The following is a 22,092-nucleotide window of genomic DNA, read 5'->3' on the forward strand; positions in this document are numbered from 1 at the left end:
GCATTCCTGATACTCCATCTCAGCCTGACATAGGGGCTTTTCCCTACCTGCTTCTGTGTTTGGTCCCGGGAAGGGGAAGGGGGCCTCTGGCATCATATATGTGTATATATGTCCACCAACTTCTATATATATAAAAAGTTATTTACATACATGTACACACTATATATACATGCATGTAAATAACCTTTTTCCCCTGGCTTGTACAGCCAGAGCTAATGCAGTGTCTGTGGTGAGGGGAGAGGGTGTCCCTGTAGTGTGAGGTACCACCTGGTGAGAGGGAGCAAAGGTTTCCCTGGGAAGGGTGCTCCCATCCCATGTGTGTGTGGATGGTGTGTTCTCATTCTGTTTGCTGCTGTCATCGCTGAGGATCATATTGTTGGATCTCTTGCCTATTGGTCTTTAGAGCTGTTGACTATCAGGGCTCCTGACAAGTCTGTTCTCTTGGGTTCTTGACTCCATAGGCACTGAGATGTTGACTGGCAGGGGCAGAAAAGGTTGAGATTTATAGCATCTACTAGTTCCAGGCCTTAGGGCCCCTGCATTCTTCTGATGAGAGATCTTGGGCTACATGAATGGTCTGTGAAATCTTTTCTCCTCTCCCAGGACTGTGGGAGGCTGCTCTCAATCTGGCCCCCTCCCACTGCACTGTTGGAGATCATTCTCTGCCAGGGCTATAGAGCTGGGGCAGAGTGGAGGAAGGGGGTGGGGAATGAATCTGCTTTGCCACCAAGATCAGATGGTAACTTGGTTCCTCCTTTTAGCTCCTGAGGATGAAGCCGGAAGGGCAAGTGCCCTATGTGGAGCTGTCCTTTATTGAGCACCGGCAGTGCGCTTGCAGGTATGGACTGTCCAGGCTCGTTCCTCTCCTGTGCAGCTATTTCATCAGTAGCTGAAGAGACCCTGCAGGTTCATCTTGCTGCGAAACACTAGGACCTACTTGCATTGTGAGGCTCCTTTCCAAGTGGCTCGGTAGCACCACCTAATGGCCATGCTGTCATGAGCACTAGCGGCGGAGTGATTCTTCTCCAGCTTGCCTAATAGCTATGAGCACTGAAAAATGAGTGAAAACCCTGCTTCCAAAAGGGCCTATGATTTGTTTTAGTTGCCTCAATTCTGAACCTCTTAAGTGTGGTTTGAGAGAGGCTGAGCACCTGCAGCCCCTCTGTTGATTTAAGTTGAAGTCAGTGCCTTGATGGGGGAGGGGGCAGGGGGAAATGCAAAGGAACTCGCTTTGGGTTCTCAGAACTAATGAATTTTTTGGACATATCTGCTTGGGTGTGAGAGTCAGTCTGGTTTGCTGACACTGCAGTGGACTGGTCACCAGCTCCTGGCTCTTCCCGTGTTTTTGTCTTTTTTTTAAATCCAGGTAGCAGCTGGAAAAGAGGCTAAAAATGCTTTTAATGCTTTTCTGTTGTGACTTTGCCTCATGAGCCATCAGTGGTGTTGACATAAGGATGTTTTCTCACTGCTGAGGTGGGGGTTCTGGAAGCCGGTCTTGATAAGCTGTGTGTTCTGTCTGTTCTGGTATTTCCATAGCACCACTGCTAACTATGGGGGTGATTTAAGCACTGGCACAGATTATCTAGAGACGTTGTGGAATCTCCATCCCTGGACACTTTAAGAGCAGGTTAGACAAATGCTGGACTGGGATAGTTTAGTCAGGGTTGATCCTGCCTTGAGCATGGCTTGGACTAGGTGAGGGCCCTTCCAGATTTTTCTTCCCTCGCCTCACCCCCACTAATACTATGATTTCCTAGTTGCCAGGAGCTCTGTTAATGCTGTGTACTGAGTGTGATTTACCTTACTCCCTTCCCTTTTTTCTCCAGGCCTCGACGGGACACATTAAAGTCAGGAAGGTAAGTGATGCCAGCAGGGATACTGGAGTTGGGCCCTGGCTCATCTCCTGTCCATTCAGCCCCTTTTTTTCCCTTCTCTTTTTACAGGAGGAGACACAAGGGCAGAGGCAAAAAAAGACAAGAAAAGAAGAGATCTAAAGACTGTGACCTGTAAGTGGGCATTAATTTCAGAGGAAGGGGCAGGGGCAGAGGCATTGGTTATGTTGGGTTAATCCCTGTGGAATAACCAGGTCACAAGTTGGAGGCATTAACTTAACCTTGTCACTACAGCTGTAAACAATGAAGGCTCAGTTTTGAGTGGAGTCTGCCTTGTCCCACTGCAGAGCATTCATGGCAGAGTCTGGCTATGTGCTGATTATTAGAGCACACCAGAGAGAAACAAACAAAATACAGAGCACTCCAAAAATCAAGGTACTGTGTACAACAAACTACCCCCAGGCTTAGCCAAATTCCTCTTAGAAGAAATCAGTCTTTTAGTGCATTAAGCAGCTCTCAAAGGATAGTCCTGGTGAATTTTGAGTGGATTGCTACAAACAGTGGTTACTTCTTGAACAACAGAGAGCACAAAGGGCTAGCAAATGGAGGACAGCAAAGGTGGAGGAAAACACAGCTTGATCTTGGAATAAAAGGTGCCTAGTTAGTTGTGCTCTGAGCTAGCAGGCATGTGGCTTTTGACAACAGTTGCTGGAGATGCTTCTTAGTCTGGGATGCTGCCTGGCTGCTCTGGTCAGGTGGCTTTCCTCCTCCTCGCCCCGCCCCCTGCCACCCATACTGTGCCTCTGGCTACGCAGATCTCCATGGGACATCTTATTCTGCCGTGCTACTGCCATGCTGTGCTGTTGGTTTCTGGATAAGCTGACAGAGGTGGGGGCAGTGAGGGATGGAAAGAACAAGCAAAATAAGACTCTACAGTACTGGGATCTGTGATCTAGTGGTGGTGGTTGGGTGTTCCACTGACATCCCACTAACTGAGGTTCACTGCTGAAGGACCGAATCTCTGGCTCCTGCACTGCTCCACTGGCCCTTCCCAGGGAAACCAGGATACCAGTCTGCCTCTTTTTTGCTATCCCAAAAACTTTCCCTTTCAATTCTTCAGAAAAGGGGAGTTCTGGAGGGAACAGACCACTTTCTCATGTTCTTTACCAAGTGTAGCTTCTGAGACTGGCTTGAATTTACTTTCTTATTTCTTTCTTTGTTTGCCAGTCACAACCTTAACCTAGTCCTTGGGTGGCATCCATCTGCCTCCTTGTTTGGACTAGTCCAGTCTTTCTGTCCAGAACTTCTGCTGACTGCTATAAACATTCTGATATTGCAGGCTGAGTTGGACTCCTGTTACCTTGGATGTTACTGAATGCAGGCCTCTGCTCACCTCTCCCAGTGGTGGCTATCTTGGCTGTAGCCTGCTGCCCAAGATGGGCTAAGGACTGACAAGCTAGCACCTAGAGCAAAGCTGCTGTGTCCCAGTGCACAGGGGCAGGTGTAACCCTGTGTCCTTTTGCCAGCTTCTCAAAGTACCTTTTACAGCTGTTCACATAAACCCTTCTGGTCCTTGCCTCTGCCCCCCTGGCACTCACTTCCACCTCTGGGGAAACAACTCAGCCTCACAACCTCTGTTCCACAGGTGGGGAGATTGAAGGCCTTGCCTGAGGCCACCCAGTGAATTTGGGGCAGAGCCCAAAACCAGTAGAGCCTGGGAGTTCTTACTCCCAGTGGCTATTCAAACTCATTCTCCCCACACCTGCTGTACTTACCCTGGTCTGTGCTCTCTCCTTGCAGATGCACTATTCCACGCAGGTAGCCACCTCAGCAGGAGAGGGGAGCACCACAGTGCCTGTATTTATTACCCAGCCCACTCTGGCCTTTGTGTGCCAGCTGCATCCTTGACTAAACCTTGTGGGCCCACTGGTAACCTCGGAGCTGTGACCCTCCAAGCCGACAGGAAGCTGCAAGTGAGTGATGATGAGGAAGTGGCACTGCCTAGTCTTGCTGGCGAGGACAAGCCAGACTTTTGCTTGGCTACCTGCAGGGAAACAGCTCCAGGTGAAGAAGACAAGATGAAGCCACTCACCAGCCCAGCTGCAGGGCCCTCCCAAGAGTCTCTGTATTGTTAACAGCTCAGATTAAAGGACTTTTGTTCTAGCCAAAATCAGGATCACAGCACAGTGAAGGAGCAGTGGGGCTGAGGCGCACAGTTTTTGCCCCCTCCATGGTGAAGGGAGGGGAGCACAGGGATGGAGCTCAGCTGAGCCTGTAAATGAAGCTTAGATTCTGCAGTGCCAAGTCTGGGTCAGAGCTTGAGGAGGTACCTGTTCCATGGGCTGCAGCATTGGGACCATTCCCTACTGCTGTCAACTGCAGGTGTCTGTGCTTTCATCACAGAGCCTCCTGTCCCTGAGCTGCCAGCTGGGAATAGGACTGCACAGTTGCAGAAACATGAGCCTAGCTCAGGCCTCCAGTGCAACATCCCCTGACACTGCTGTGGAAAAAAGGCAACACTGGAGAAAAAACAGTAAGCAAAGATGGGGGCTGGCCTGGATCCTACCTCCCATGGGGTGGGAGAAGGGAAGCACAGGCTTGGGAGCCCCAGGCCACCTCAGCACCCTGTATGCAGCACAGTCCCTAGGGCTCTCACCTGGCTGTAGCACAGCACCATCCAATCCTATGCCCCTCTGAAATAAAGCTGCTGTAAACTCCAGGAGCCAGCTGTGCAAACAACCGTCTCTCTCGCGCTCTCTCTCTTTTTTTTTTTTCCCCCCCTACCTCCCTACCAGTGGCTGTTCTGGCCTGTGCCTTCTGAGAAGCACTATTCACCTTGTCCTGCTACTACTTTTTCCTCTTCTCCTTGGCTGTAGGAGGTGCTATAGGCAACAAGGCTGGAGTAGCTAGAAGCTCCCATCCAGCCTGTACTCTGGCCTCTTTCTTCTTTTTCCAGAGAAGGGCTAAGGAAAGAGGTGGGAGGCTGCCCTCTGTTTATGCTCTGGAAGCAGGGACCATGTGCAGTTACATTTCTGGGCTACCAGATTATACCACTCGGGGCTATCAGGTCTCTCATGGTTCCTCACCAAACATGGGAAAGAAGTCTCTCAGGTCCATCTGGTTTCCCAGGGGTTAATTTCCAGCTACTCCAGTGGTTCAGTACATTTGTCAGTTTTGTCCATTCCCTGCCAGTGTCTGGCTTCTTACCTTGTACCCTCCCAGGGGGCCTTCAGGTGCACCCCTGCCCCTGACCTGGCTGTTTGCCTTTCCCTTATCTCCCAGGACTCCCTTGCTGCTGAACTGCCCATCATTGCTTCTGTGCTGCCCTGTGGGGCAGGGGTCACCAATGCTTGGGCCCTCATCTGTTTGATAAATCATGCATGTCACAGTAGGGCAGCTGGGCAACAGGCCAGGGGCTTAGACTAGCTCAGTTTCATCCCCCTACTTGTATGACTGGACCCACTTGCTCTGCCAATCCCCATTTCCTGATGTCTTGGTAAACATGTCCCCAGCTGCATGAACCCCCATGCCCACCCCATCCAGTCCCTGCAGTGCCAACTGACCTCTGTTTTCCTTTCCGGGGCAGTATTTTCCCCAGGCATCTTCACTCCAGATCCTTGCAGCCCAGCAGTGGTCCTGCTGACTCATACATATATACATGTATACACACCCACCCCTCATTTAATCTATACATGCAAATCTACTTTGTCTCAAGATTCTCTGTGAGGCACTGGCTACCCAGCCCTCAGACTCCTGCTGAGCTCTGCCCCTTTAAGATGCAGCCAAGTGTTCCAGCTCTCTGTCGATTGGTGTTTTATTCTAAAGGCAGGGTGATGAGCTCATCTGCAGCCAATCGGAGCAGCTGTGGGGTTCCACTCTACAGCTTGCACCTGAGAGGCTGGGAGCTGGCGGAGGAAAGTGGGTAGCAGCGTGATGGAGACAAGGTGGTCCCTACACCTCCAGGGACCAGGCTCATGACTCTAACAGGTACTGTCCTTTCTGGGGCATGGGGTTTGCCAGCTCCTGGCCATCTCTTCCCATCCTGGCTGCTCCCACAGCTGCATCAGCCCATGACAGGATGCAGAGCCCCTTTCCTGGTCCCTTGAGATCAGATACCAGGGCAATTCACCTGAAGCAGTGGGGCTTCCCTCCGCATCTCCTTCCCCTTGTGCTGCCAGGGATGGGCTTGCTGCCACGTAGTGGGGCCCCTTCTTCCATTTCGGTGCTGGCATCTCTCTAGCAGCGCCTTTGTCATGGCAGGAGATGGTGCCACCTGAATGAGCACCCTTCTGGCAGCACTTTGCTCAGAGCAGCTGGGGTCCAGCAGAGCCAGTCAGCATCAAGCCCTGCATGCTGTAACACTGCGTATCTGCGAATGATGCTGGAGTCCTGCGAGTGCTCCTGACAAAGGGAAATGGGGAGGCCGCTTATTACTGAATGACCTCTGCAGCTGGAGTGAGTGTCTGTTGTCTGCAGGATTGATCTGCATCTCAGCCCCTGCAGCCACAATGGAATCCATGTGACAGCCCCTTGTGCCCTGATCTCAGAGCTCTGCATCGATCCTTCACTCCATCTCTGCTGGATAGATGGTTGACCCTGAGCCTGAGTGCAGAGGCCCTGCAGCTAGAACCCAGCCTGTTAGTTCTTGTGCTGCCCTGCAGTTTGCATCTCTTGTTCCACTTCCTGCTTGGTTGGTGGTTGCATGGCCAGTGATGAAAGGCCAGAGCAGATTTTCACTTCTGCTTCCAGGAGAACATGGGGCCTTAGCCACAGCTCTGCATGAGTTTTTCAGTCCTGGCCCCTCTACAGGTCTGTTAAAGCTGAGGGCTTTACTCCTGACTCATCTTGGCTGGTGCATCTATGCCCAAACCCTCATCTGCAGCCCCCTCCCTGCTCCTCAGTCCCCCGCCTTCTGTCCTCCCCAGCTCTGCCACAGCCCTTGCACCATCTCATTCCCCAGCCTAGGGTTGCAGGGCCAGATTTTCCTTCTCCTTTGTCTCTCTTCTTTCTGTTGCAGGACTGTGGGAGCTGAGCTACTAAGGATGGCTTGAGAGTAGTCAAGCCATGAGCAGAGTCATCCGTGAGCGCCCTTTGGGCCTGGACTCAGAGCCCTGCTCTCGGGCATTCTCCCAGGCTCGTGTTTACCTGGAACAGTTTCGAAGCCGAGCCTCTCCGGGAGGCCTTGATGGGCATGGAGCTGGGAAGCGTGATTACCTGGTGGATGCAGCAAAGCAGATCCACCTGGCCCTGGAGCGGGATGTGAGTGAGGACTACGAAGAGGCTTTCAACCACTACAAGAATGGTGTGGACGTGCTGCTCAGTGGTGTGCAGGGTATGGCTGGCTTGTGGTGGGGGGGGGCCTGTGGGAGGCAGGGAACACGGTGTACATGGCCTTGGTAGCATGGGAGGAGCAGGGGCACTCTAAACATGGGGCAGGGGTGCACAGTGGCTATGTGGGCTGCTCTGGGAATTTGAGGGTTATGTAGGTGGCTCAGAGGTACATCTTAGCACTGGGCAAGGTGCAGCGATGCAGCAGAGTTTTATTAACATGGTTGCTGTGTTCACAACTAGGGGGTGGTGGAAATGATACCAAGACCAGTTTCCACGGGAGGGAGCAGAGTGGGTCAGTCGATGGGAATGGGGAAGTGATTCTCTGTCAGGCAAGGGGATGAGGGAGGAAGAGGGCAGTGGCTGATGGAGTGAAGTGCAGTAGCCATTGGCTGATGTGTTTGGGGGCAGCCTTGGGAGTGGTTGGTGTATTAAGGGAGTGGCCGTTCAGGCTACAGTGCGAGGGGCATGCCATTGGGATGTGGCATGAGGGTGGGACGCTATGAGGAGTATCATGTTTGGGGATACTCAGGAACCTGCAGGCGTTCCTTTATCCTTTCTCTGAGGCATTGAGATGCTGGCTACAGTTAAGCCTGGAGGGTGGGAGGGAAATTTGACTGGGAGATGCTAATGTTCTAGCTGGTGCTTAGAAAACCCAGAGGTTCCTGGCTAAAGAGTCTAACTTTTCTGCTCAGAATCATATCTATAGAACCATAGACCAGTCATTCTTACCTCTATCCCAGGGAAAATCCTAGAAAAAATTATCAAGGAGCACATCTGTGGGAGCCCACTGGCTAATGTGATGTGGAGGGGTAACCAGCATGGGTTTTTAGCAGGCAGGTCCTGCCTGACTAACCTAGTTTCCTTTTATGACAAGGCCACCAATTGTTTAGATGCAGGAGTCGAGGTGGATGTTATCTATCTGGACTTCAAGAAGGCTTTTGACAAAGTATCCCATACCATCCTTGTAAATAAGCTGTGGGGATTTGCCTTGGATGATTATACGGTAGAATGGGTAGCAAATTGGCTCAAGGGTTGTGCTCAGAGGGTAGTAGTGGATGGGTCGGTGTCAACCTGTGGGCAGTGGAGTCCCTCAGGGCTCAGTTCTGGGGCCAGTGCTGTTCAACATCTTCATTAGTGATCTGGATGAAGGGGTGGGAAGCACCCTGTCCAAATTCGCAGACGACACAAAATTATGGGGCGCAGCTAACACCCTGGAGAGGAGGAACCAGATCCAAGCTGACCTAGACAGGCTGGGGAAGTGGGCAGAGAGTAACAGGATGCAATTCAATAAGGATAAATGCAAGGTGCTGCATCTAGGGAAGAAGAACTACCATCATACCTACAGGCTGGGGGGCGACCTTCTCAGCTTCACTGAGGCAGAAAAAGATCTTGGAGTCACTGTTGACTCCAGGATGAACATGAGTCACCAATGTGATGAAGCAGTTGACAGAGCCAATCACACCTTGTCGTACATCAGTAGGTGCTTCACAAACAGGTCCAGGGAAGTGATCCTCCACCTCTATGCAGCACTGGTCAGACCACAGCTGGAGTACTGAGTCCAGTTCTGGACACTGCAGTTCAAGCGGGATGCGGACAACCTGGAGAGGGTCCAAAGAAGGGCCACTTGCCTGATTAGAGGCCTGCACGGAAGGCCCTATGAGAACAAGTCAAGGGTCCTTAACCTCTTCAGCCTCTCCAAGAGAAGGCTGAGAGAGGACCTTGTGGCAGCATACAAATTCATAAGGGGAGAGCAACAAGTAGGCGATCTGTTCACCAGGGCACTCCCTGGAACGGCAAGGAACAATGGCCATAAGTTACTAGAGAGAAGGTTTAGGTTGGACATTAGGAGAAAGCTCTTCATGGTCAGGGTTGCCAGAATCTGGAATGGGCTCCCAAGGGTGCTCACCCCATCCTTGGGGGTCTTCAAGAGGAGACTGGACAGGCACCTGGCTGGGATCACATGACCCCAGGGTTGGTGACTCTTTTCTTGCATGCCAGGAGCAGGGGGTCGGACTAGATGGCCCACTGGGGTCCCTTCTGACTCTATGAATCTATATTGGTTGCCAAATTTGGGGCCAGAGTACATGGACTGTGAGGGTTTTTGCCTTCCTCTGTAGTGTGGGGCATAGTCCCTTTCCTAGGATCTTCTGAGCATATATTAACCAGCTACTTTCCTGTGGCTGGAGCAGCAGGACATTTCTCCTGCTTTCCCCAAGGGTATGTCCAAGGGTGTTCTTGGCATTCCAGCTACTGTTGCTTGCAGTTGTGGGTGAGGGTTTGCCATGGGGATTTTGAGGACACTTTTGGTTAACAACTGACTACACATGGAAGGAATTTGATGGTCGAGGAGGCCCCTTCCAGTTCTATGTTCCCATACTGCTGAGAAGTGCTGGGGGTAGGGTGCAGTGGGAGGCTGGCACTGTGACTAACATGTGGCCCACCCTTTTGCACAGTTGACCCCAACAAGGAGCGTCGTGAGGCTGTGAAGAGAAAGATCACACAGTACCTCAAACGTGCTGAGGAGATTTTCAACTGCCACCTCCAACGAACCCTGGGGAATGGGAGCCCCAATGCCACGGTGAGGAGCTGGGGCCTGAGAAATGGCTTCCCAAGGGCTCACCACATGCCTTGGCTGGATCTTCAGGGTGCAACACATACAGCATACGCGGTGCTGTCAATCCTCGAGAGCAACTCTATAAGCAAGGTTGACTGGGATGAGTGTGAGGCAGGCAGGCTGGGGATGGGACAGAAAATGCAGCAGATAGATTTCAAGTCCTGAGAATACAGACACCTGTAGGATGTTATCACTGCCTTTCTGATCAGGGAAGATATACAAGGCCTGCTGGTGGGGGGATCAGAGACTAGTCAACCTAAGCAAACATCAGATGTGGGCCACCTTGGGTACTGCATTGGGACGAGGTTTAGTGAAACGCTTTCTCAGCACCTTAAACGACTGCTTCCTGGGATAGCCATTTCTGGAGCGCTCCAAAGGAGTGGCTGTTCCTCCTCACTCCTGCAGCCTGCAGCAGTAAACTCAAGGAATAGCTGCAGTTGAGTTAAGTAAAAGGTCTTGTCTAAACTGCCCTACCATTGCAGTATCTCGGGTGCAGCATCTCCATCCATGGGATGACAGCTGTGTGAATGGAGGTCTGGGCTGTGCCTCTGTCAGGCATGAAGCTAGACAGAAAAGATCATTATTATGTTGCTAGCCAGGAAAGCGGGGGAGAAGTTTAGCAGCACAGCTGACTCAGGACAAGGTTCTCCAAGGAGATTGCCCATGAAACCTCTGTATTGAGTTCCCAGAGCCCTGCAGGTTCTCCACTCAGCCTGGAACCAAAGGCTTCTGTTGGACAAGGCTAGACATCAGGAAGCGCTATTTCACTGTCAGGGCGGCTAGGACCTGGAACCAACTTCCAAAAGAAGTGGTGCTGGCTCCTACCCTGGGGGTCTTTCAAAGGAGGCTGGACGAACATCTGGCCGGGGTTGTTTGACCCCGGTACTCTTTCCTGCCATGGCAGGGGGGTCGGACTAGATGATCTCCTCAGGTCCCTTCCGACCCTACCAACTATGAAACTATGAACAAGCCCAAACTAAGCCTGAATCCAGTGCCAGCTCAGAATATTGTTGGCATCTCGGAGAGAGAGAGAGAGAGATGGTGGCTGAAATAGATTTGATCTCATCCAGCTCCAGAGGTGAGGATCTGAACTGGTTGAGACTGACTGTGTCATTAGCAAGGCACTCTTCATTTTAGGTGCTTTAGTTTAAACCTGGATTTTATCTTGATTTTTTGTCATGACTGAAAATGGCTGCAGTTTCCTGTGGTTCTCAATATGACTGAAGCCACAGGGTGCCCTTACTTAAGATGGCTGGCCCTAGTAAGTACAGGCTGTATTCTTCATTGTTCCCAAAGGAATTGAAGCTAAGCTTCACTAAGCTAAAACAGTGATCCCCATCTCTTTTTGTGAACCAGATGAAAGGCAGAGTCAACTGGGAAATGTGTACAAGCAGGAAATGAAACTACAGGGCTGTAGGATCGTGGGGATGAGAGGAGAAGAAAGGTCAGGGGGATGTGAAGAGCAAAGGGACTGGGACAGGGCAGTGTGAGGAGGATGTGGGGAGTGTATGGGGTAGAACAGCAGTTGGCAAGAGTTTTGGAGCTGCAGGCCATACCAGCCTAGCTCAGACCCCAGGTGGGTCAGTGCTTCTGACCTAGCCTGCTGCTGCCACTGCTGCTTCTGTCAGCTGCCTGGCCATGGTGTGGGCAAAGCCTCTCTGCTGCCTGGCCATGCGTGTGTGCAAAGTGCCCTGCTGCCCACCTGCAGCCTACCCTGCCTGGCTGCACTGGTGTGGTGCAACACAGGCAAAGCTCCCTCTCCACCCTGCTCAGTTCATAGGCTGAATCCAATGACTCCATGGGCCATATCCTTCCTCTGGGCCATATGTAGCTGACCCCTGGGATAAAGCAAACTAGAGTGCATAGAACAGGAAGAGTGGGAAGTTCTGTGCAAACTAAAGTACAGAGACCAGGGAAAGCAGAAGACTGTGGGGGAAGTGGGGAAGGAGAGCTTGGCAGGATTTTGGGTAGGACAGTCTGATAGCTTAGGCTGGGGCAGGAGAGAGAGAAAGGAAGAGCTGGGTAGATGGGGATGTGAGGTACCATCTTACCCCAACCTGCTATTTTGTGTGTGCATAACGGGTTGCCTTTACTTCTCCTGGGATGTGGGATTCTTGTTCCTCAGGGTTTTTGATCTCCGAAAACATCTCCCAGTTCTTCATTCATCTTTCTTATTGGCTCTCAGGGTTACAGCAGCCTTCGCTTTCGGCCAATCAGGACACTCAGCTCACCAGTGGAGAACCTGAGGCGCTGTAAGGTTCTGGGAGTGATTGAAAAGGTAATGAAGTGCCTGAGCCAGGATCAGCAGGTCCCCACAGGTCCTGGCAGCCAGGACCATTGGAGACTACAAGCGTCTCACATTGTGCCTACCAAGTTGGGTTGGTGCAATTTGCCCACAGTCCTCCCATCATAGAAACCCTAGTGCTAAGATGGGGGTGACTCTGTGAGAGGGGGGGTGTCCCTGAGTAGTACTGGAGGGCAGTGTGCTCTGCACAATAACAGTGATGATTTGGCTGAGTGCATGCTCTCCTTTGGGCTAGTGCTGAGCCCTAGTGCAGACGTGACAGAGGCTGTGTTGCTAGGAGCTCTGGCTGTTAGCTGAAAGGTCATGCTGGTGTCTCAGTGACTTGTGGTTGTTAGGAGACCTAAGATATTTACAAACCAGGCAGTTGGTTTCCCTAATTCCAACCTGGCAATTCACTTCCATCAACTGAAGCCAGGGCACCTGGGTGATACCTGTTAGCTACCAGAGATGGCAGTAGAAGTCCCTCTCTTGGGAAGATGGAGCTAATTAGTTCCTTGCACCCTCAGCAAGTCATCCTCTTCCCACCCTGAGTGCTAGAATTTGGGGTGATGGGTTTTGCTCCTTTCTGCCTGCTCTTCATCCTACTGCAGTAGGGTGAGGACATTCCTCTCAGCCTCCCAAGGCCCAGACCTCGGATGGAGAGTGCAAGGGAGTCCAGAATGAGGAATGTCAATAATGATTGATAAGTGGAACATGCTGTGGGATTCACTTTGTAATCTCTGGTTCATGATGCTGTATCTGAAACCACTGGTCAGCAGTATAAGTACAGGGGCTGGAAGAACACCAAACTGGTGCAAAAAGAGACAACTTCGAGACTCAAATGACTCTTTAAATGTCTGTCTGAGCTGTTTGGGTGTGGGTGACAGAGGTCTGATCTGTATTGTCTTGAATTGCTTGCAGGTGCAGCTAGTTCAGGATCCAGCCACTGGTGGAACTTTTATACTTAAGGTGGGTGTTTCCTGCTCATCCCTCTCCCTGCCTTTAGGGAAATCCTCTGGTAGGGGATAATCCAGGATAAGCCTGACCTGAAGGATTCATGGGAAATGCTTTTCAGTACTTTGTTTGGGGCTTTTCATCAGAAATGAATTATATAAACATGACCAATGAACTTTCTCTGAAGTCTCTCCCATGCTCCAGCATGACCCCCCCCCCCCCCCCCCCCCCCCCCCAGCCCGTCCTCCACTCCCACATCATCTCCTGCAGTGAGAGGGGAATTCATCCTCTTTCTTAAAACTATCCTTGTCATGGAACTCAATTTGGAGCTGAGGGGGCAGGGGTTATGTGGATTTGGATTGAAACACGGAATGGATTACAAATGCCATGAGCCCAGGGCATTTAAACAGGACAGTTGGGAATGATTGTCAGCAACTGCCCATTAAGAGCCCAGGACTGTAGTAAGAGTGGGGTATAGAATAGAAGCAGGGGAAAAGTGAGAGGTATCAGCCAGAGCAGAGAAGGTGGAGAGGACTAGAGTAGCAGAAAGATTTCAGAATCAGCTTGAGGTAGATGGGCAGAAGTTTGGCAGGGGCCGGTACTGGAATAGCGATGGGGGTTACAGACCAAGAATAATGTGTGTTGTCAGAGCTTTGTGGTAACCCAGGCATGGATAGGAAGGGGTATCCTGGGTATTGGATGGAGGACTATGAAGCTCAGCAGATGGAGAGCTCCATTCTGTATGATGGTGGTCATCAGTCCATGAGGCAGAAACAGGGCATTTGTCAGAATGGGAGGGATCAGTCTCTCCAATCTGGTCTCCTGCCTTGGCGAGGAGCCAGTCTCCAGGGAGGCAGTGATATTTCTGAGCTGTAAAATTCCCAGTTCTGTGTTCTCCTCCAGAGCCTCCCCAAGTCCCACGTGGAGACCCGCGAGCAGCAGACAATCATTCCACATGGTGTCCCTTTCATGGTCAAACTACTGCGCTACTACATGAGTGAGGATTCCATCTTCCTCTACCTGGAGCATGTGCAGGGTGAGTGCAAGAGCCAGTGTCCTGCACTGTCTCCATCCCCCCATGTCCTTGACCCTATATCCACCAACCACCTCCCCTCTGTTGAGCTAATCTAAGCTTCTCTGTTTGTCTGGGGTTATTTTCTGCAGTGACTATAAAGTATAGCTTTCCCTTTGCAAGGGTGATGACCACAGGACTCAGAGAACCTACAGCATGAACCACTGAGCATCACCAGCAGCTTGAGAAAGGGGCTGCTGAGATCCATGTGGCTGGGGAAATAGGATAGGGATAGGTCCATGGAACATGTGTGAGGATGGGTCAATATGTAGTAGCAGCAGGGTTGTTGGGATCATGGAGTCCAGGGGAGGGAGTGGAAATGGTCAAAGGGCTCATGGAAACACAGAAATGTTTGGAATAGAGCAGACCATTGATGTTCTAGTGTCTGTTGTCCCACTGTGGCATGGGAGACTGGACACACGATGGGGACAAACTAGCAGGATGCCTGTAGGGGACAGTTATGTCCCTCAGATCTATCAGAATTCCTGGGATGTATCAGCAACATCATGATGAGGAAAAGAGAACTAAGTGAGGCACGTTATGCAGATTTAAAAAAAAAAAAGTTTTGACAGAGTCTTACAACAGTTTGTTAAGAAAGATCATGGGAAGATGGGCAGAGTTCTGTCAGAGACTGGCTGAGTGACAGAAAGTAAAACACCCAGTTTTTGGGAAACATAAAGTGAAAGGATCCCTCTAATGTACAGTACAGCTGAATGGACCCAGGGATTTACTGATGGTCTGGAAAAGGGGCAAGCAGTGAAGTGGCAACATTCACAGCTAACAAGACTTTATGTAAATGGGTGCAGGAGAAGAACAAGGTCACTCCCAGCGGACCTAGCAGGGAGAATGGGCAACACAATGGCAGATGGAATTTAGTGGTGACAAGCACATTGTGATACATGTTGGAAGGAATAATCTGAATTACTCCCACATGTTTCTATAGCACCAGTGAACTGAATCTGCACAGTTGCTGGTTTAATAAGAGGTTGCACATTCTTGGTAGAAGATCTGACAGAAGTCTCTTGGCTGGATACCATCCTGGCCTAGTCCCTAGTATAGTTGACCAGTTTAGTCAAGCATCCCTCCTTTTCAGTCTTCAGTCTTGGACAGTGCCTCTCCTTCATTCTGTAGGGCTGGGAAGGCCGCCTGTGGCAGAGAGCAATGAGGATGCTAGGAGTGTGGACTGAGGAGAGGTGAAGATGGGGTTGGGCTGGCGGATGGAGACAGATTGGGTGAGATGAAGGGAGCCAGGCAGTAGGGATGGAACTGGAACCTCGGATAAAGACACAGGAATGCTGCTACCTAGGGACCAGAGGGAGGAGTAGAGAGGAGTACTTTGGGATGGTGAGGTCAGGGCATCTTCTGGGTGGATTTGAGCTGCTCAGTATGAACAGCTCAGATTTGAGGCCTGCTGACACTTTGAGCCCTGCAGGCTGGAGGCCAGGCAGGATAGCTAGTGGCTGGAGTCTCAGGATTGGAGGTATCTGCAGTGGGCACCTGGATTTCTGCTTTGCTCCCTCTCACACTTCCTTCCTTTCACTCTCCAGGTGGGACACTATGGTCCCATCTCCGCTCTCGGTCTCATTTACGGCGAAGTCTCTCCTATGGCTCTGGTCCCCCACATCCAAAGCCCAGCTCAGCTCTGGGAAGCTACAGTGGAGAAGGGGTGGTAGGAAACATTTGGGGGCCTGGCTCTGGGTCCAGCCAAAGCTCTAACCTTGGCCTTGGGAATGGCACTGACCTCCTGAAGTCTGAGACTCAGGTCCCACTGGAAAACACTGACCAGGCTCCTGCCCAGGAACAGTCACCTGACCCCTCCGACGCAAGAGCAGGGACCCGCCACATGTTCCATATGGGACCTGCCAGTGGCCCCAGGGTTGTCATGGCAGGGAAGGATTTAAGTGCATCATGCACCCTGCACAGTGACCCCAATCCTGTTGTCATGGTGATGACCAAAGGACACCGTGCCTTGAACAGTCAGGAGTTGGCCTCCCATCCACATGACTTGCTAACCAGCAGTGAGGGTGTGAGCAGCCCACTGGAAAGAGAAGCTCCCTGGCAGGATCCAAAGCTGCTGGCTAGTGGGAGGCTTCCCCAGATCCCTGCTCAAAACCTGAAGGCTGTGAGAAATGGCAGCCTGGTGCAGAAAGAGCCTCTGTATCAGCAAATGTCTAATGGGCCCCAGGCTCAGCCCACATGGTCCCCACGAGCTCCCCCTGGACAGAAACAGGTGCCTGGAACCACCTGGCCCAGCTTCAGTGAGCCCCACAGGCCTGACTCTGGGTGGCAGGAGCCTGTGGGGGGCATCTCAGGAGTTCAAGATGGAAAAGGACAACAAAGGGAGAAGCTAGCACCAGCACAGCAGAGACCTGCAGGCTGCTGGGCCTGCCAAGGGGATAGCCAAAGAGCCTGGGCCGTGAATGAGGAGCAGGTCCAGCTGTGGGCAGCAGAAATGCTCCTGGCTCTGGAAGGACTCCACCAGCAGGGTGTACTCTGCCGGGACCTCAATCCTAGGAACCTACTGCTGGATGCTGCTGGTAGGTGTACTGGCAGGGGAGGTTTGCCCCTCAGCAAGGGGACCTAACTTGAGCCCCCACACAGTCTCTCTCCCCAGTGTTTTGCTCTGTGGGATCTGGACACCTCCAGCTCAGGCCCTGCCTCTGTGCTCTAGACCTTGGAGCTTCTAAGAAATATGGACAGCAGGGGCAGAACAAGGTTATACAGCAACACTGGCCATACAGAACATCGATAGCTCATCTGGGAGATCCCTCAAGAGACCCCCTGGGAGGGGATGAAATCAGCTGGCCTGGTTAATCCAGCAGTCCCCAGGGTTGATCAAGAGCTGAAGGCCTGGATTCTGCAGTTCAACCCTCTGCAGCAACCCCCCCTGCTTGATTTATCCACCTGCTCATTGCTCTCCAGGTGCCACTTGGGCCTGGCTTTCCTCAGGAGAGTAGCAGGGCTGTGCCAGTGCCATGGTTGCTTGGCTCTCCTCCCACAACACCCTTCCATCAGATGCAGGCCTGTCACACCCACTGCCCCTTTCCCAGAAGTCTGCACTGAGGGACCTGGCTGCTCTCCATTGCACTGTTGTGGCTTGGAGCACAACTGCCTTGCATGCCATGGGGGCAGGGCAGGGGTGCTGGTGTCCAGCTGTTCCCCTCCCATTCATAGGGACAGGGTCCAGGAGGGAGGGGTGAGGGCCTATGGTTCCTGCTGCAGTTGCTGGCCTTGCCCAACACTGGTGCTGATTCACAGGTCACATCTGTCTCACTTTCTTTGGGCAATGGACGGAGGTGGAGCCGCAGTGCTGCAGCCAGGCCCTGGAAGAACTGTATAGTGCCCCAGGTAAGGCACCCATCCACTGCCTGCTCCTTCCCCTCCATCAGGCCCTGTGGGAAAGAATCACCAGGAGATTCCCACCAGGATCTTTCCCAAGGGTGGCAGCAGACAGCCCCCATGGGATTTGGATGTGCGTCACTCTCTCTCTCCTTTCATCCTTCGTGCCTTTTGACTCTCTGCAGAAGTGGGTGGGATTTCTGAGCTGACTGAGGCCTGCGACTGGTGGAGCTTTGGGTCACTGCTATATGAGCTGCTGACTGGAATGGTGAGTGGTTTCACGTCCCAGTCCTGGGGCAGGGGCAGGGGCAGGGGTAAGGGTAAGGAAGGGTAGTGAAGTCATAGAATCATAGGAAGTTTGGGTTGGAAGGGACTTCAGGAGGTTGTCTAGTTCAACCCCCTGCTCAAAGCAGGACCATCCCTAACTAGATCATCCCAGCCAAGGCTTTGTGTAGCTGGGTCTTAAAAACCTCCGCGGATGGAGAGTCTGCAACCTCTCTGGATAACCTGTTCCAGTGCTTTACTACCCTCCTTGTGAGAGTTTTTCCTAGTATCTAACCTAAACTTCTCTTGCTGCAACTTGAGCCCATTGCCCCTCGTTCTGTCATCTGTCACCATTGGGAACAGTCTGGCTCCATCTTCTTTGGCACCCCACTTCAGGTAGTTGAAGGCTGCTATTAAATCCCCCCTCAGTCTTCTCTTTTCCAGACTAAATAAGCCCAGTTCCCTCAGTCTCTCCTTATAAGTTGTGTGCCCCAGCTCCCTACCCATTTTTTTTTGCCTTCCACTGGATTGTCTCCAATTTGTTTGCACCCTTTCTGTAGTGGGGGGGCTCAAAACTGAACACAGTACTCCAGATGTGGCTTCAGCAGTGTCAAATAGAGGGGAAGAATCACCTCCCCTGACTTGTTGGCAACACTCCTACTAATGCAGTCCAATATGCTGTTAGCCTTCTTCACAACCAAGGCACAGTGTTGCCTCATATTCAGCTTTTTGTTCACTGTAACCCCCAAGTCCTTTCGTGCAGAGCTGCTGTTAGCCAGTCAGTCCCCAGCCTGTATTGGTGCATAGGACTGCACTTGTCCTTATTGAACCTCATGAGATTTCTTTTGGTGCAAAAGTCTTGAGGGTCTGTAGATCGTGAGGGAGATAGTCCTAGTTTTGGTACTCTGCTCCCCACAGAGCACTCCAAGTGGGTGTCCCATTGCTCCCCCTCTTCTAGTGCCTCTGGGAAGAGGCTTTGGTGCTGAGGGTGGTAAACCTGGAACCTCATGGCCTCCTGCCTACCCAGGATCTCCTCCCACCTGCCTGCTGCTATGGGGAGCTAGTCTATCAAAATGACGACTCAGCTCAGCCAGGGAGCCCCAGGATATGGACTGGACTGTGTGTCTTAAGTATGTCACTCCTCCCTGAACCTCAGGAGGGGCTGGCTGAGGGCCTGGATGTTACCCACTGAAGGGGAGTGGCTGTAGGGTCAGGAGGCTGCCAGGTCACTGCAGTGGGGATAGGAGCAGTGGCAGGTGAGGCACAGCACCCACCACCTGCTTGCTCAGGACTCTTACTGGCTCCATCTGCATCCCACAGCCACTGTCCCAGTGCCACCTGTCAGGGATTCATCCTCACACCCAGCTGCACCTGCCCGAGGGGCTCAGCCTGCCTGCTGCATCACTGCTCACCGAGGTGAGGATGCCCAACCAGCTGAGGGGGAGACAAGGGGCAGCAACTCCCATCCTGGGTGCAAGGTGCCTGGGTGCAGGGGGTACTGGCCCAAGGCCGGGCTTCTGCACCTCAGCCTATGCCTGCTCCTAACACACTGTCCCTCTCCTTTCCAGCTGCTGCAGTTTGACCCCAAGCGGCGGCTGGGCTCTGGAGGAGGTGGTGTTGCCAAGCTCAAGTCCCACCCCTTTTTCAGCTCTATCCAGTGGAGCACACTGGTAGGCTAGTTGTCATCACCCATGAAGCGGTACACTGAGGATGTCACCACAGACTTGGAACACAGGGTGGCACTAGGACCTCTGGTCCATGGGACTTGTGATCCCAGGCAGTGCCTAGGGGAGGTCCCCTGCTCCTGGGGCTGTTCCTGTGGAGGAGAGTCTGCACTGAGTCTGGTTTTGCAGACTTGATTATTCTCCTCTGCCAGCTTCCCTCTGTGTTTCAGTAGTATCTTCTGGTCTGGTGCCTGAGCTGGGCTGGGGCCTGAGGATGGTCCTGTATCCCATGCCCATGTCTGTTATGGAGAGAATGGGGCAGTAATGTAACCAGGAGTGGATGACCAGGCACCAGTCCCAAGCACCCACTTAGAGGAGGCACAATAAGGCAGCTGCCACTACTGCAGACCAGCCACTGGAGGTGCCACTGCCCAGGGCACAGCTTGGTACTTCTGCCTCTGGGAAGGAGTACTGGCACTGAAGTCAATAAACCTGGGACCTCAGAGCCTCCTGCCCCCTGGGTAGTGGGCAGGTCCCTCCCTCCACCTGTCCACTGCTATTTGTGGGGAGCCAGTTTACCAATGAGACTCTCCAGTTCATCCAGGGAGCCCAGCTTTGTCCTATGGGGCAGCCCCTGCCAGTATCTAGTTCTCCACTGCCCCATCTGCTCCTGCCTCTGCCTGCCCTCCTCCTGGTGGGTCCACAGCATCCCAGTGCCCCACTTGTCCCCACTTCCTCTTTGCTGCTGCCTTGCATTGCCCCTTGTGGCTTTCCTGTTGCATTTCCAGTGGCCGCTGCTAGATGGGGCCTGGGGTCCCATGTTGTGCATTTCGCTGGCTGCATGTGCATTTGTATCGCCTGCCATGGCTCTCTGCAGGCACAGGAAGACACTCCTGCTTTTGAGTGCCTCTCTGTGGCTGTCTAACCTCAATAAACTTGCCTTTGTTCACACAGGCTTGTGAGTCTGATTTACTGCGGGGGGAAAGACATGACACCTAGCTCAGAGTCCCAGCCCAGGACAGGATCCTGGAACTGAAGATCTGGTCCTGAGTCACACACATCCTTGAGAAGCTAAGGGCCAGCAGGACCAGGGTTCATTTCACAGGTGGAAAGTCTCAGGCTTGGCCCTTTCTCTCATAGGTCACAAGGGGGGCTCCCCTCATCAAAGACTGGGATTGGAAATTGTAATAGAGTTTGCTTAATGCTCGGTGCCTGGGACTTTCCTAATGCTGCCCCTGGCTGTTGCCTGCCTCTGGTGCCTGCTTCTAATTCAGGCTCTGTAGGACACTGGCTGCAGCTCTGGAGCACATTCCCTCTGTAAAAAAAAAAATCGCTACTTCCCTCGCTGGAGGCCCTACCTTTTGTCCCAGACTCCCTACTCAGCTCAACCCTGCTGCTTGCAGCCTTGGCACCAGATCCATGGTTTTATCCCTCCCAAGCAGCAAGCTTCTCTTACACTTGACACCTGTGCTCCCCTTTGGGGGTCCTGCCCTTCCTTCCTACTGGTCCTAGAGCAGAGCTTTCCAAACTTTTCATGTTGGTGACACACTTTTTAGACATGCATCATTTTGCGACACAGTAATTCAGTTCCGGGGGAGGGGCCAAGGGAAGCAGACGCGAGTAAGGGAGCTCCGCGGTGCCCTTCCGCAAAATTTTCTGCATTTCGTGCGACACACCTACACACTGCCGCCGACACACTAATGTGTCGCGGCGCACAGTTTGGAAAGCTCTGTCCTAGAGGCTACAGGCAGGAAGAGGTTGATGGGTGCTTCATTGTGGGGGTGGGGGGGAATAGTTTGGGCCTGGACAGGGCCTCAGCTGCTGCTTAATTTTTGAAAAGTTGGCTGGCACTGTGGAGGGCTTTTAACCACTGCATAAGTAAATTCAGTGCAGGAGGGAGCTGACAGGGAGTGGAGTGGCAGGGGCTGTTCCCCTGCTTCCAGTAGCTCAGTCGTGCTCTGCAGCTTTCTCCATAGTTTGTGCTGAGTGGAGGTAGCCTAGAATAAAGGGAGAGGAACAGGAGGGCCTGAGCCTGGGCAGCAAGTTACCATATGCCCCCTTGGTAGATGTATTTGTTCTGCACTGTCCAAGAGCCTGTGTGGCATTTGGAGAGGGTTGAACCCCTGCTGGGGGTCACAGGCCCAGGGACAGGGGGGTCTTCACTACCATTAGTTGTTCCTAGCAGCCTACAGATGGGAGTGAGGGATAGCAACAGGTGCTGCTGTGGTAAATGGCAGCTAGTACTGGCTGAGAGCAGAGGCTTGGGCTGGACAATGGAGCAGGTGCCATTGTCTCCTACCTTTCATACATTTTTTTGTACTAGCCAGGAGCCCTAGTTTCATAGATTTCATAGACATCAGGGCTGGAAGGGACCTCGGAAGATCATCGAGTCCAGCCCCCCGCCCAAAGGGCAGGAAGTCAGCTGGGGTCATAGGATCCCAGCAAGATAAGCATCCAGTTTCATCTTGAAGGTGTTCAATGAAGGCGCTTGAACCACCTCCGGTGGCAGGCTGTTCCAGACCTTGGGGGCTCGGACAGTAAAGAAGTTCTTCCTTATGTCCAGCCTGAAACGATCTTGAAGTAGTTTGTGACCATTTGACCTCGTCATCCCTTGGGGCGCTCTGGTGAACAAACGTTCCCCCAGATGCTGGTGGTCACCCCTGATAAACTTGTAGGTGGCCATCAGATCACCCCTGAGCCTACGCTTTTTCAGGCGAAAGAGCCCCAGGGCTCTCAGC

At 52.4% G+C, this 22,092-nt stretch overlaps 2 protein-coding genes across 2 annotated transcripts in view; both read left to right on the forward strand.

Annotated features, from left to right (window-relative positions):
• Positions 1 to 4,608, forward strand: part of PGF (placental growth factor) — a 6,227-nt gene extending 1,619 nt beyond the window's left edge. Inside the window, exons 3-6 of the mRNA XM_014518881.2 lie at positions 762 to 838; positions 1,827 to 1,856; positions 1,944 to 2,006; positions 3,633 to 4,608. Of these exons, the coding sequence (XP_014374367.1) occupies positions 762 to 838; positions 1,827 to 1,856; positions 1,944 to 2,006; positions 3,633 to 3,654 (192 nt within the window). The 3' untranslated portion in view covers positions 3,655 to 4,608. The remainder of the gene's footprint in view (positions 1 to 761; positions 839 to 1,826; positions 1,857 to 1,943; positions 2,007 to 3,632) is intronic.
• A 1,006-nt stretch (positions 4,609 to 5,614) lies between these two features.
• RPS6KL1 (ribosomal protein S6 kinase like 1) lies at positions 5,615 to 21,678 on the forward strand. Its single transcript, XM_025200865.1, has 10 exons — positions 5,615 to 7,164; positions 9,617 to 9,741; positions 11,963 to 12,055; positions 12,983 to 13,030; positions 13,919 to 14,051; positions 15,635 to 16,624; positions 17,346 to 17,435; positions 17,612 to 17,694; positions 19,011 to 19,106; positions 19,259 to 21,678. Exons 1-10 carry the CDS (start codon positions 6,897 to 6,899, stop codon positions 19,367 to 19,369), a joined length of 2,037 nt encoding a protein of 678 aa, XP_025056650.1. The 5' UTR covers positions 5,615 to 6,896; the 3' UTR covers positions 19,370 to 21,678.
• Positions 21,679 to 22,092: the final 414 nt, after the last annotated feature.

This window comes from Alligator sinensis, unplaced genomic scaffold, assembly GCF_000455745.1.
Source record: "Alligator sinensis unplaced genomic scaffold, ASM45574v1 scaffold280_1, whole genome shotgun sequence".
Classification (NCBI taxonomy): domain Eukaryota; kingdom Metazoa; phylum Chordata; order Crocodylia; family Alligatoridae; genus Alligator; species Alligator sinensis.